The sequence below is a fragment of the Carassius carassius genome, chromosome 50 (genome assembly GCF_963082965.1).
Source record: "Carassius carassius chromosome 50, fCarCar2.1, whole genome shotgun sequence".
NCBI lineage: Eukaryota > Metazoa > Chordata > Actinopteri > Cypriniformes > Cyprinidae > Carassius > Carassius carassius.
The window spans coordinates 6,391,261-6,406,640 of NC_081804.1; the positions used below are offsets into that span (position 1 = coordinate 6,391,261).

At 37.7% G+C, this 15,380-nt stretch overlaps 1 protein-coding gene across 5 annotated transcripts; it reads right to left on the reverse strand.

Annotated features, from left to right (window-relative positions):
- Nucleotides 1-9,209: 9,209 nt before the first annotated feature.
- LOC132133146 (DET1 homolog) lies at nucleotides 9,210-14,457 on the reverse strand. Of its 5 annotated transcripts, XR_009429132.1 has the most exons (7): nucleotides 14,255-14,457; nucleotides 13,030-13,798; nucleotides 11,285-11,638; nucleotides 10,884-11,074; nucleotides 10,002-10,253; nucleotides 9,811-9,892; nucleotides 9,445-9,581 (listed from the first exon to the last, which is right to left on the reverse strand). XR_009429132.1 is itself a non-coding variant. In XM_059545881.1 (6 exons), the coding sequence occupies exons 2-6, from the start codon at nucleotides 13,780-13,782 to the stop codon at nucleotides 9,392-9,394; spliced, it is 1,680 nt and encodes a 559-aa protein (XP_059401864.1). In that variant the 5' UTR covers nucleotides 13,783-13,798; nucleotides 14,255-14,457; the 3' UTR covers nucleotides 9,210-9,391. The 5 variants fall into 5 exon arrangements, 2 of the variants coding, with proteins under 2 accessions (XP_059401864.1, XP_059401866.1); XM_059545881.1 differs by lacking the exon at nucleotides 9,811-9,892 and having other exon boundaries at nucleotides 9,210-9,581; nucleotides 10,062-10,253; XR_009429133.1 differs by lacking the exon at nucleotides 9,811-9,892 and having other exon boundaries at nucleotides 9,451-9,581.
- Nucleotides 14,458-15,380: the final 923 nt, after the last annotated feature.

Here is a 15,380-nt window from a genome sequence, read left to right on the forward strand (position 1 = left end):
AACCAGCCCACAGCTTCGCCTTCGAACATGCCTCTACGTCACAATGTGTACCGCACTCATCCTTTCTGTGACGCTTGCCTGTCCTTAATTACGACCAATTAACGCGTGGACGCAAACGGTAAAACATCCTACTTCTAAATGGCCATACCCTGGAAAATAACATGAAAAAACCACACACAAAAAAAGGCACGGCATAGTGCAGCAAAATAACCCCAATGAATGTTATAGTACTTATCAAAGAAGGCAATTCGCTGATATTTGTGAGTTCTCTGAGCACATCTTCTTGAAAATAATTACAGCGGTAATGACTTTTTCCCGGTAATGCTGGGAGAGAAGTGAACAGAAGCCGGAGACATGTAGCCCGATCAAATATCCACGGCCAGGCCTCCCGGTGTGCTCCCCTCCGCAGCCGTGCTACGGTCCTATATCTACACGGCTGATAAACCATTAGCGAGAGTCGTGACTCACTCGTTGATCGTAGTGAAGAGCGCTAGCGGCCAGCCTGGCCCAATACTTCCAATTGTTCCCTTAATATCTGTCTAATGGCCTCCATTTAATCTAGGGAGGATGGTTATTACGTATCCGTCCCCCCTCCCTTTTCCTCTGGCCGAACACACACACAAAGCCACAGTCCTAGCAGATGAATACATCTCGGTCATCAGTGTAAAGTAAAACATAATTAGTGCATTTTCCTCCAGTGCATGAGTATGCTAATGAGGTAGCTTCGCTGCTTAATTTGAGGTTATGTTCAGATAGCTACATGCAGCGAGGGTGTTTGGAGGTTTGTCTCAGCCCGGCAGGGTGTTGTGCGATCTCTGTGGTTTTCTTCAGGTCCATTGAATGGAATGTTATGGGCTTACTGATAAACTGAATGCAGATTATTAAGCAACTTTTAATTAGACAAAAATCTGGTAGCCTTTATGGTTCTTATCCCAAAAAGAAAAATCTAGGGCCTACTGGTTTTCCTGCCTGGTCAAGATAGTTAGGCTCTTCCCACAGGATGGTGACCTCTAGTAATTTGTAGTAATTTCTGAGACTGTCTGTGATCTTAATCAAGTGCGAATCGGCCACGTCTGTAACTTGTCAAATAAAAACTCTCTGCAAAATACCTACCATATTTTGCCAAACACCAAGGTCCTGTGATAATATTAATCCCATGCGAATCAACATCTCTGTAATTTGGCCTGGATTTGGTGGGGTTGTGTCTCTTTCTGTAAGGTTTTTGTTTCCTGTGTGCCTTTTTATCCATCTTTCGTGAAGAATGGAGGCTGCACTGGAGTGTTTTGATAGTATTTTGGGTGCCGGGTCATATCGCTATACACCATACAACTATACAATTTGCAGAAAGAGAAATCTGAAAACCATCAGAAGAGCGAAAACAAAGAATGTTTAGATGGAGATAGATGACATAGCAGCATGCCGTAAGAAACATTCATATCTGGAAGTTAAGTCTGTAAATTTGAGTGAAATCACAGGCTTCGCTTAGTGTGAATGCGCCACACGAAACTGGGGGGGGGGGGGGGGGTCATTTCTAAATCACACGAGGTCCCCAGAAAATACTAATCCCGTGCGAATAGGGCTTAAACTGTTTCTATGGTTCAAGATGGGGTTTGTTCAGCGAGGAAAATAGCAGAAAACTAGCTTGGTTGGAATGGGAGACCGGTTAAACCATCTTTAACCAGCTAAAACCTGAATATTTTTTTAAGCATTCTTTCTTTCCTCCTGTTACGACCAACATAAGAATAAGAATAAGAATAAAAGTTTCATTTTATTGAGTGTCTTCACAGAGGTGCTCATAGAAAATGAACTGCAACTCTCAATCAGTATTGGTCATTTGAAGGAAAAGTCTACCATGGATGATATTAAATGTTGACAGAATGTTCAAAACATGAGGTACAAATATTGTCCCAGCATTTGGAGACAACATATGAAGGCAGGGTTGGATTTCATTGTCCTCTTAGTTTAAGATACTGTTTGAGGTGGTTAAATAAAACTCACAAGAGAAACACAGACAGCTTTGTACTACAAATGTATATCTCTGTATGCTTCAAAACTAGCAAAATTCTCACAGCAAAAATAAATATTTTTAAGACAGAGTATGTAAGTAGAGTTGCGTGACTGGAAAGTCTTGTTATTCTGCTCCATTCACATTCTTTATTATTTCTACTTGATCAAACACATAGTGTCATATAACTGTAATATAACATAGCAATGAAGCCCATTCAGATGAATGAGTAAAAATATATATCACACTAAACATCACATTATTGCATCATGACCCAAATATTGCTATAATACCTTACCATATGTGTATATGTGCCAGTTCAATTGAAGCTCTATTTATCCGGAAAACAAAACAAGAATTGAGCCAGTGTTTTGCAGATCCAGAATAATTTTTGCAGGCATGTTGACTTGGCTTGACTCCAGTGTCGTTTATTTGTTTAGTTAGTTGTTCATCTATAAAAATGGAAGCACACAGCAGAAGCCGTCTGTGCTATTATCCCACTTAACCATGTTTCCAGCATTTCAAAAAATAATATCATCCAATTCATATGGGCTCATTAGCTCCAACTATGACCTTATGTGCGTTTTCAAAGTGGGAACAATGAAGGTAACACTTTTATAAGTGCTCTTCACTCTGCATACTCTAACAGAGAACTATCAAATTAACTTGTTTCTTTGGAGCGCAGGTCTCGGTTAGCGTACCTGACACATGTTGCGATGCGTTATTGGGGCCGTTACCTTTCAGACATGTGCTGTGGAGTGAACAGGAAAAGGTTAGGAGGTTTCATTCACCAGTTAAAAATAGTGGAGCCTCAGTAATGGGGGAATGATCATTTCCACCGTGCAGCAAGGTCTTCGATGGCCGCCGACAGCATTAAGGGCATAGCAAGGATGTGGGGTACTTCAGAAGAAACTAATCAGACACAATACATCTCAGAGAAAAGGTTTTCAGGTTTTGAAAAAGGCTGCAAATGGAAATAGAGAGCAGGAGAACCTATTTAGAAACATCTCTAAATATATATATATATATAAAGCGACCAACGTGCATTTTGTTAAGAGGTTGCAGCGAAGGTCCTATGTTCATTAATCAGAAAGATGGATAGTAATGGCACACATAAAACATCTGCAAGAACAAAGCATTTGTATGGATTGGTTCTCACAAATTAAATATGAATGACCTATTGAAAATTTTTTTTATATAAGCATGATAGACCTAGTTTTAACCATAACAATCAAAGTTCTTTGATTGGGAGGCATACATCAATGTGTTATTGACGTATTAATATTTTAAAATGTCTGCTATACATTCATTGTGAGTTGATGCTGAATGCAAATGTTTCTGGTTTGGACCAGAATACGGGTGAAAAACAGCTAGTTTTGATGTATGCATCTCAATATGACTCTGTATAAATTACTTGTATGTGACACATACATGAATACACACTCAAGAAAGAACATTGACACAATCTCCTTATGCACGTGGTCTGTTTTTAAACTCAGTGTTCATTAAATAATCTCTGGAGAAGGATTTACCTTTTTTTGTTCCTAAGCTGCTGATTCTCAGAAATGATAAACTAACATGGAGTGGTAAATGTTTATAGCATGCTATTTATACTGAACAGTCCAATTAAATGAAGAAATTTGAGCAGAATTTCAAATATTGTGAGTGAATGACAAATTTCAATATAGTGTTAAATAATGTTATACAACTGAGGGTTTCCTTTTGTCAGAAGTGAATCATTGAACCGATACATTTAAAATTCTAGTAGACTATACATAAATCACAGTGTCATCTGCGTATATTTGAATATGTGCATCAGGACAAATATCTGGGAAGTCATTTAAGGAAAGTAGGGGTCCTAGGGTAGACCCCTGAGGAACCCCTTTGGAACAGTCTCTTAAAGAAGATATGTGTTTTAATCAGGGTGCATCCAGGTTTCCTTGATGTAAGGTTAGACTCTGTCCATTTCATTGTGTCTACCAAAAATGTAAAATGTTGTCATTTAGATAATTGGATATTATGATTTAGCGTATCGAATGCTTTTTGTAAATGAAGGAGCACAGCACCCACTACCCCTTGTCTAATTTTGACCGCACTTGCTTGATAAAATAGCATACAGCAGTTTCTGTTGAATACTGTTTATAAAATTGAAATTGTATAGGACACAATAAGTTATTTTGTGCATCAAAAAAATTCACAATTTGCTCCGTTTTTCTACTATTTGAGACATTAGTGACAAAACCTTACAGGTATCTAAATGGTACATATTTTTACATTTTGAAAGGACACCGCCTCAGTGGTACCTTTTTTTTCTGAGAGCGCTGGAACAATTTTAAAAGCAGCTGATTATACAGTATATCAAGAATAAATAAATATGTGTTGATATACAGCAATAGCAGAGTTTTATAAGATACAGTGGACTGCACATTTAATTTTGTCCATTTTGCAATGAGTAACTGCAGAATTAGGTGAATTATTGAACTAAACATTATTTTAGACTCATTGTCTCCTCTGAATGATGATTTGCTCATCTCCCTTGGGTGAAAATCAGTGTAGGTCCTCTCTAATGAATTACACAATAACACACGATGCTACACCAGAGCAGGGCCTCTCGGTTTCATATTACACTGACTGCTGACTAACAGGTGGCCAGCAGCCCATAGTCGAGGTTGAAATAAGTGTGATCTTGTAAGGTCTCACTTTATTCTAACCCAAAAACACAAAGATTGAAATGTAGTCTAGTCTGCCAAAGGAACGCCAGAAGGGATGGGCTGAATTCTTCTAATGAATACATACATTTGTTATAGATTGTTACCCATTTTTTCCAGATTACATTGGGCACCTTGTTGCCAAGACAACAGCAATTAGCAAGAACTGGGTTACCAGGCAGACAGTGGCTACAACAAAGTACACATCGTAACCATAGTAACCATGGTCAGACCAGCAGCACGGGCTTGTCTTTGCATTGCATGTGGTAGGAAATGTATGTGTTTTGGCCTTATATTCTCATAAAGCTAGATAACACGACATATATGCTGCAAACCCTAACATATGGTCCATGACCTCCTCTCGTAGTTAACCTTAGGTTAATGTTTGACTGACACATGAATTTGTGTTGCTATTTGCACTGCCCACTCACCGTTAATTCAAACATTGACCTTATTTGAAACCTTTTACCTAGTTTGAAGCTAATAGATATGTAAAATCCTTTATTTATAGATACAGATGGTCATTACTAAACATGCAAGCATCTCTTAATATAACTAATATATATCTTTGATAATCTGATATATCTGTTTACATATCCTATTTACATATAACTTAGATCACAGTGATCAGTCAGTAGCCAATTATAATGAGTTCATAAACCAATACTGAAAGTGTTCATAACATAGGTTCATTCAGTGAAGGATTCGTCAGACTGATTTAAACTGATAAACTGGATTTAACTGGACCAACTCAATCACTTGTAAATTGCTCATGCATACTAAACTGTTCATGCTATATGTTTTTGCATGCATCCTGTGAGGACAGTTCAATAGAAAGATGTGTTTTAATGTTGATACATACATCTTTTGATCATTCATGTACAAACTGAACTGCAAACTCACATTCTTTGTAATTAATTTAATGCAGCACAGAATATTCACCAATGCTGAATCTTATGAGTCACTTGTTTCTGAATAATTTAACACTGGTTGTGCTGTGTGAAATTTATTTGCTAAAAAAATTATTATTTTATCTATTTTTGTTATCTTAATAAGCAAATTGCATTATGTTTTCTCTCTTTATATACGATAGGGGTCTGTTTTTTTTTTTTTTTCAAACCACACGGCCCGAACCAGATCCCTCCCACTGTCATGTCCAGAGGCTTTCCCCAGGTGTCCAGAGGGCGTCAGAATGTGTTCAATTAGCCTGTGTAACCAGAGGCAGGGCGGACACTTAATCCCACAGCACCTGCTGCCTCTTCACAGGTTAACCCCAGTCAGCCATGTCACCAACCGAGGCAGGATATCACACGTTAACCCAGCTCAGTGGCCCTGGATTTACTTGGCTGTCTGATTTGACGTGATCTCCAAGCTGGCCGACCGGCAAGCAGCTGGACACCTAATTAGGCAGCCGAATAAACCCAGATGAAGTTTTTCAGGTGATACGTGCCCTCTCTGCATGCTAGGTTGCTGCCATTTGTGCAGACTTAATTAACACAAAATAAGTGCCTGATTACAAGTTTGAAGAGTCTATACTTACAAAAAGTAGAAAAGTATTACAGGGCCATCAAACACTTGCCACCTGTGTCGTTTCAAAGGCTAAGGGCACAGGCAAATTAAAGACACAATGACAAGTATTACTGAACAAAGATATATTCTAATTATATAAAAGTATGTGTGTATATAAAAAAAAAAACAGAAGTTAGGTGGATTTTTGAATAAGTACATAACAAAAATGCTGTTATTGGCCATGAAAAAGATATAGTCTTATAAAACAAGTTTATCTTTTGTGACAACATGCCCTAATAGTGAAATATAGTGCTACACCGTATGGGGTAAGTTGTCGCAATGGAAACTGTCATTAAACAGCCTATTAATGGCTTCTGAGTAAAATGTAAACATTAAAATAAGAATGTAAGATCAAAGTTAATGGGACAGCAAAAATTTAAACAGTAACAAAATATGAAACCACTGTTTTGGCCAACACTGTAATAAAATCCATTATAATGACATCATAAAAACATGTGACAACTTGTCCAGAACTCACATTTATGATAAAAAAAACAAAGTTCAAAATATTAGTAAAAAAAAAAAAAAAAAAACCTTTATGTAGTTGAGTCTCGCCTGACTGTATGCCAGTATTTGGTTTGCTTGTTGACCAAACCACTATTTTAATTTATACGATTAATCTATAAAATTAATTTAATATTAATAAGTCTTAAAAGTATGACTTGGTCATAAAACCAAAAAAGCTATTTTAATTTGTGCAATTTATTACAATTAATTGGTCTTTAAAAAAAATAAAGTCATGGGTACATAAAAAAAATATTTATACAAAAATATATTACATATAAATAATAAATTAATGTATTTATTTTTAGCATAAATATTTGTTTTGTGTGCACTACCATTCAGCAGAGTCAACATTTATATAGTTTTAAAGGGCAAGCATGCTAAAATAAAGAAGTGTTCTGAACTGAATTTCTAACAACTATTAATATTGTTTTTATTTGCTTTATGCATTACCTTGTCCATCAGTACATTTTGATGAAAGTAAATCCTAATCTTAATAAAAAAAGTTGAAAAAAAAATTGGATTCAATAGCTCTCATACAAGTTTAAGTCATTCAGAATTGAGAACCAACCAGCCCATTCACGGTCATCTGAAGTTTTAAATGGCAAAATACTTGAAATAACTCCAAATTAGACCAGAAGGGATTGTAATTGCATATCATAAAAGACTTTGTGACAAGTTAGAGAAGAATAACACCTAGGGAGGTAGACAACTGACCTATGCAATGAGCTCTGCAACTTTACATGCGGCAGAGCCGACCGATGCCGCTATAAAAACCCATGAAGCAAGATGAAATGTCAAGCTACTTTAAATGTTTCTTCTAATAAGTCACTGGGTTGGAGAGAAGTGCAGATTTTCATTTGACGACACACATATATCCCATGTTTTGCAAAGAGCACCCATGATGGATGGTTCAGGACAGGTTCAGTAACACCTTTTAAACTGGAGCGATAAAGACTGCAATGAAAGACGCACTGTCTCTTTCTAACAGCGCAGGCAGCCACAACAATGACAGCTATTAAAGCTTGTGACGAGGTCGGACTGAAAGAGCGTGGCATAACATCTCTGGCGGCACCAATTTTGTTGTGGTAAATGTTTTAGTTCTTCTCTCTCTTTATCTAATTAATTATCTCATGCCCGGAGCAGTGTGGATCAGTTGTGATGGGGACAGGTCACCGCGACGCATAATAGACACACAAAAGAAGGAAGAACGTGATGGAAAATGTTGAATAATGCAATCTCAATTCACAACGTTTCACTTAATTTTCTCCTCAATCAAGTGTTCCGTACATTTCACCTTTTTTTTCTCTCTCTCACACTCTCTCCACTCTTTTTTCCCATGCAGCGCAAAACTGAACTGATTGCAAGGGGGAAATTATAACCCTGGTAAGATTTTTTTGTTCCATATCGCGGCAGCACCATTACAGATGAATTAAATGAGAGAGAAGCCCTACGAAGCACAGTCGACACCCTCCCACTCCCGCCCACGCCGAACCCTAGGATCACACTTTTCAATCCAGTCCGCGGCTAAAAAGCATTCATTCCTGCGTTCAGGGGCCCCACGCACAACCGCGCCTGGAGCACCTACAAGAACGCGGGCATCTTGCTGGACAGGGGAAATTTCTGTCAGTAACTAGCGGGATATCATGGATTCGTATTCATAAAGCCTTGAGAGAATGATTACACTTACAGTACTTGCACTTAGGGGTCCACTCAAAAAAAAATGGCACTCTGCGGAAACTCAAGAAAAGAAAGCTTTTAGACTGGTGGGGGGAGATTTGACATGCGACTTTCCCACCGAGATGGGCGACTCCAAATACGAGCCATCGGAGATTTACACGTTCTATTTATTAGTGCTAATTGTATTTTTTCTTCATTATGAAGAGGGAAAAGTCTTTCCCCTCTGTATGGAAGTTCACAGGAACGCTGGTGTTTTAAAGCTGTTGCAATCTCCCGTCCTGAAAATTGTCCTTCAATCAGCGCTGAAGTGCTTGTTAAAACAGATGCATTTTCTTCAACCTCTGCTCTATCAACTGAACAATCGTATTCCCACAGGGAAGCCTCTCACTTAGTAAACTGGCTATAATGAATCAATTTCAGAATTAGTTGTTGTTGTTTTTATTGTTGCATTAGTGTTGGTGTGGTGTGCTTCGAACCCACCTCCATTTTTTGGTTAATGCTGGTTGACTATGTGGGAGCCGGCTTGGTAATGGAAGCTGAACTATTTCATTAGGCTTTTGAGGGAGAAAACTGCTAAGAGGGGGCATTAGCATACTTTATACTTTCTCTGCTATTGACAAATGGCAGATGACGGATGTGAACTGAGAATATCTTAATGTTCTGTCTGTTTAGACTAAAAAAACAAAAAGATCTGTTTCGACATTAATCTTTCACCTTCGGTGAGAAAAGACAGGACAATACTGTAATATCAATAAAGCATTTTATTTTGCACATTCCATTTTAGTAAAAGAAGAGAAAAGCTAAGATATCACATTTGAAATAAATAAAACTTTTCTATAAAAAGGATAAATAAAAAGAAAACAAACAGAGATTTGAATCCAAACTGAGTCTCTCGAATTGCACGTCTCTACTCACACATGCATTATCATACGCATCCATGGCGCATGTGAAAGTTGACGACATATTCAGCATTGGTGCGCTGTACAGAGATGGCAAAGGGCTCAAAGGGATGGAAGGTGAATGCGACCAGTCTCCTAACCGCATGGTTAACGGGTCTGCCCAGCAGGCCTGCCTGGATCTTAAATTTCAGCAACCCAGAGTCCCTCGCGTAGAACCTGCAGGAGGAAAACAAAAGCAGTAGCAGTTTATTACGATGCCAAATCACATATCGACAGTAAGAAACCAGTGTGTCTTACAGCATAAGCAAACTGTTGTTTGGTACATCAGAGAATTATTGTAACATTTTCTCTGGGAAATTTTCAAGAGCTCTCAGGAAGTGTTTTAAAGATCACGGTATGAAATTACACTTCAGTTTCAAGATTTTACAAGGAAGTTGATGCAGACCTCACGCTGGGCCTCATTTTTCACTATACTGGGCATGCATTCCAGCCTCATCTTTAGACTGTTCATATGTCTATATTTAAGCCTGCAAGGAGATAATAATAAAACTCTCTAAAAGTAACAAGTAAATACACAAGAATGGCTATTAAATAATATTCCAATGAAGTGTCATTAATTGCACCAAAATATCTCACTATTGCACAACTTTTGATAAAATTTAATTTCTGAGGTGGTGGTTTTAAGCTCAGTGGTACCGTATGGGATGATCGCCACAGGTCTTTGGCCGTTCCATGACGGACACCCACTTGTCATCATAGCTGAATAGGGAGAGGTCCAGATACGGGCTGCTGCTGTAGGACTGAGCACTGATGGGCAGCTGCCCGAGAAGCCTCCTGACCGCCTCGGTATGCCCTCCATATTTGGCATTCACAATAGTGTCTTTAAACCTGAGCGCAAACAAACCAGTCCATAAACCAGAAATCATTCTTTATAGAAGTTATTCTTTCAGCAAGGAAGTATTAAATGGACTTCCTATTCATCAATCCCTATAAAATCCCTGGAAAAAAATTATATTGATTTCCCCAAAATCTTCAACCGTCATAATAATAAAAAATGTTTCTTGAGCAGCAAATCAGTCTTCATGTGACACTGAAGACTGGAGTAATGGCTGCTAAAAATTCAGCTTCACCAAAGAAATTTATGATATTTTAAATATACTAAAACTGAAATGATTATTACTGTTTTTACTGTATTTTTTATTAAATAAATGCAGCTTTGGTGAGCATAAGAGACTTCTTAAAAAAAAGAAGAACAAAAACGGTGAATGAAAGAACTATGTCTGAATGAGGTTTTTCAAAAAGTTTCAGACCCTTTAAGCTTTGTTCCTTTTTGAAACTGCATTCGTGAGGTCTACATAATTAGGGTTTTTAATATCAAAAGTTGTCGGCATGAGCGAGTTCCCACCCAATATGTTGAGTGGCACATTTACACTGAGTCACTGTTATAGCCTTTTGTGAGACAAAGTGAGAGAGGCCTCCTCTGGCTCAACCATCAATTGCTTGATATTTATATCTCACCTGCGCTGCACCTGACGGGCAAAGTTGTTGCTGGAAGCAGAGCAGGGGAACTGCACGGCCTCGCTGTGGAGCGTGGCATTCCGGAATAGGTCGCAGAAGTTTTCAAAAAGCTCCAGAAGTTTGTCGGAAGTATTCTCGAAAACCGCAATAACTTCAGTGGTTAGCATATTGTAAACCACAAAGAAAGAGGGCTAAAATAAAGAAGAGAATTGAGTAGTAAGTTTACACAATATTTTACTTCTGATCCACCAACCACGCAACACAAAACCCACCTGTATAAAGATTCACAACAACAATATTATATCTTACACTACCAGAGATTAGCGGATGACGGCAGCAAGGACATATCTGATTCAATCTCTGGTTACTGCAGTGCATGTGGGTGAGCTGGTGGTTTGTACCTGAGAGGGGTCAGTGACCCTCAGCGTGACCACGTCTTCACTGGTGTACTTTATGAACAGGTGATGTTCATCCAGGAGCTGCATCTTCCACATGCGCAGCTGCCTGAGCTGATCGAAGAACTGAAAGAACCGGCGTTTGGCCATGGCGCTGCCGTCCTGCTCTGCCCTTCTCCACAGGTACACCAGCAGACGGTGCTTTAAGGAGTTGATGGTTTTCTCCTTATACAGACGGGAGAAACCGGGCTGGCCTTCAGCCCGGGCCTCGGAGTAAACAGCAGACAGTGTCAGCAGGTCATCCTCGTAACAAAAACGACCAATGGTGCGCACGTCAAGGAAGGTTCCTTCTGGTGTCACCTGGTTAGCAGTTACATTTTGTTTAGTAATTGTTTATATAAATTTTGTTTAGCAATTAAGGGGATTTTTTATTTATTTGTATAAACAGTAGAGAAATCACAGAAAATTATGGAAAGGAGTGGGAAGGAAAGGGACTGGGACACTCAAGCCTACCAAACTAGATTAAAATGTGTTGATGAGAAAAATGACAAAATAAATCAATTTAGTTCTTTAAACAAATATGTTAATGTTTTAAGTACATTTTATATTTAAGAATATACATTTTATATATGTAATAATAAAAAAAATATTTCGGTCTTTACTGGCATTTTTGCTATTCATATTTGCCCAAAAAAAAAAAATGACAAGGAACTACGTGATAGGATTGGCAAAATGACGAGTTAAATTCAAACCTGTGTTGCCTGCATGATCAACATTTAAAATGATGTTTTAATGTCATTTTTTATAAACAACTATGTCAATAATGTTTTAAATATATATCTTATAATATTTAATATACATCATACTATCATATATACTTCAGCATTTATTATATTTATGTTTCCCCAAAGATTTGAGAAATTAAAATACATTATGAAAAAAATTGTAACGGTCTTACAAAATTTTTTTAATAAACATGTTTTAATAAAAATGTCCATATTATTATTTTTTTATGTACTATAGATTAAATATATACAGCATATATGTAATATTCAAAAAAAAAAATATATATATATATATTTTTTTTTTTTGGCTACTTAATTGTCCAAAAAAGTACAGAAACTAGAATAATGTATGTGTATAAAAATAGGGATGATGGGAATAGCAAATGATGCAAGCTGAATTTAAACAAGTGTTAGCTCCCTTTGGCACCATGGGCTGATAAAATAAATTTATTTTGATAAACAATTATGTAAATAATATTTAAGAGGCTATTTTACTTAATAGTCAAGATAAAAAAAATTTAAAAACTTATTTCTCTCTTTTTGGCATTTTATTTTCTATTTATACTAGTAAAACAAAAATAGATGAATGGCAAGAAATTATAGGTATCAACTGGATGATGTAACTGGAAAATTATGCAGGCCAAATTCAAACCTGTTGCATCAACGACAATCTCTGACTAACCTAGTTTGATAAACAATTATGTCAAAAATATTTTAAGACTATATTTTGTTTATATTTTTAAAAAATATATCACTCTTTTTTGGGCTTTTTATTTAAAGATTTTCTTCAATTTAGAGGGGGGAAATCTCTCTCTCTTTTTGCCATTTTGCAGTTTGTGTTTGTATGAACAGTAGAGAACTGACAAGAAATGGTGGGTATAAATAGAAATAGAAAAACAAAAAATACAACATTTAAGACACCGTTCCAGGTGATTTGTGCTGTAGAGTGAAGTCTTACAAACTTACCTGAAAGACATGTATGGTCTGTTGCTGCACAGAAAGCACCGCCAGTATATTTCTGTACAGGTACAGTCCCTGATTGTGTGACAGAATGATTTTGTCACACTTAAAAGTGCGTGTATCACACAGCCGGCCCGTGTGCAGGTCTATGATGTGCAGTGAGTAGTCCTCAAGAGGAGAGCGTGGGTTCGGTGTCACAGATTCATTGTTTCTATACACCTCGAAAAAGTGTGGATGAGGTTCTTCGGGCAAGTAAGCTGCCGAGCCGACGATCACATAACGGCAGTCGTCAGTGAAAAGACTGCACTCTCTATTCAAGTGCTCACCGTTGGAGGCCACATTGGTGATGTGGAGAAGGGAAAAGAAGCGTTCAAAGAGTCTGCCTCTGATGTTAAGGGAGCGCTGGTCATTCCCATTGGCCAGTGTTTCTCCCTCCTGACCCTGAAGAAAATCTTCAGCAGCTTGGCATCCTTGGTACTCATAGATTTCCAAAGAAGTCTGATCAGAAGAAAACGCAATAAAGCATCGTCCGTCTGGAGAGAACTTACGCAGGAAGCAGGGCGGCTTCTCTACATTCACCACTGTGAAGTTGGGGAACAGGTTCTGGTGGAAGCAGCGCACACGGTACCAATGAGCCCCGACTGGACCAGAGCAAATCCGACGCCTTTCTAGCCGGTGGACCACGTTCTGGTTGTGGATGCGTCTCGGCTTCAGAGTGGGGAAATCGTCCTCTGATGTAGTGTTGAAGTGAGCAGACATAATAACAGCTTTACCACTGAAAATGAGGAATTAAAACATTAGAAGAAATAATAATAATCAAGTTAATAAATGCAATGCATATAGAGCAGATCTTTCTACAAACTTATTTTACATGATATTTTATCTTTATATAACAAAAAAGGCAGCCATGATAACAGCTTTACCACTGCAAATGCGAAATTAAAACATTACTGAAAGAGATCATGAATGCAAATCAGATTTAGCAGTTCTCCCTACAACATTTTATTATAAAAATACTGTATGTAGCCTAATATAAAATAAAATAAATAAGCAAATAGGCAGGCAGACAAATAAATGCAGAAACTGACAGATATTGCTGCTTGAAATTCATTTGTTGCTTCATTTGTTATATTCTACATTAAAACTTTAAAAGAATTTGCTCGTTTAAAAGTGATTCAAATTAAAACCTCAGTATAAACACACGCAGTTGAATAAGTTATGCATATCTTACCTGTATCTCCATTTAAATACTTCTCATGTTAATATTTATAACTCTCTGAGAGCACAAGCATGGCCAAGAGGACAACCTACACCCGCGTCAAATAAAGCACATAAGCGAAAACCTTTGAAAACGAGGTGTAATGAAGTATAAAAGTTTATTTGGCAGTGTAAATAAGTTCTATATAAGAGGTCTGTACGCTGTCTAAACGCCGGAAGTAGATCGCATTCTGCGAGCTCTGAGTATAAACAGTGGACATGAGGCGCAGAGAGTGTATGAGCGCCCCCTTCAGCAGCGGCGAAATAGCGCAACTACACCTCTGGGTGAATATGTAAGCTCTGGGTATCCACACTGCTAATCAGTTTGTTTTTCTGAGGATGTTATTACTTTCAGTGGCATAAGAGCAATGATTTTGGAAGAATTCCCTGCTTAAAAACAGTTTAAGCCAAACTAAACTAGATTGGTGGTCTCTGAGCTGTTTTAGAATGGTTTTGGGCTCTTTTCAGTTGGTCAGACTGGGAAACTAACAAGATAGCCAGCTTAATCAGCTGAACACCACTAGTTTAAACCCGCAGATCACTTTAGGCTGTTTTAAGATGGTTTTCAAAAGGAACACAGCATAGAAAATAATCAGAATTTACTTTTTTCTTTAGAAATGTCTTGCTCAAGGTTGGGTTTGTGAGCGTGGTACAACACTGTTGAAAAACACTCTAAGCTGGTTTTGCCCATGTTCTATACTGTATGTTGGGAAAACATTGAAAGCATTAAGAGCCAGAGTGAGTAAACACAAATCTGTCATCAGCAAACAGAACACTGATCATAATCACAGCACTGAACATCTGAAATGCACTGGGATTGAGAAGGTTGTGAAGCCCTGTTGCGATGGGGACATTGACCAAAAATTATTACTAAGGAAGGCATCGTTCTTCTTTTTCTTCTTGGTACAATATTTATAAAGAGCATCTTTGTGTCTGATGTGTTATTGATCCTATGGTTTCAGTTGTTTTATGATGAGTTAAGCTGGACTTTATTGTTTGATTCAGCAGCAAAACCTTATAATAATCACATATTGTGTAAAATTACCTGATGAGCAATCCATTGACACACTGAAGGCTTTTAGCCGAAACATCTGTTTGCA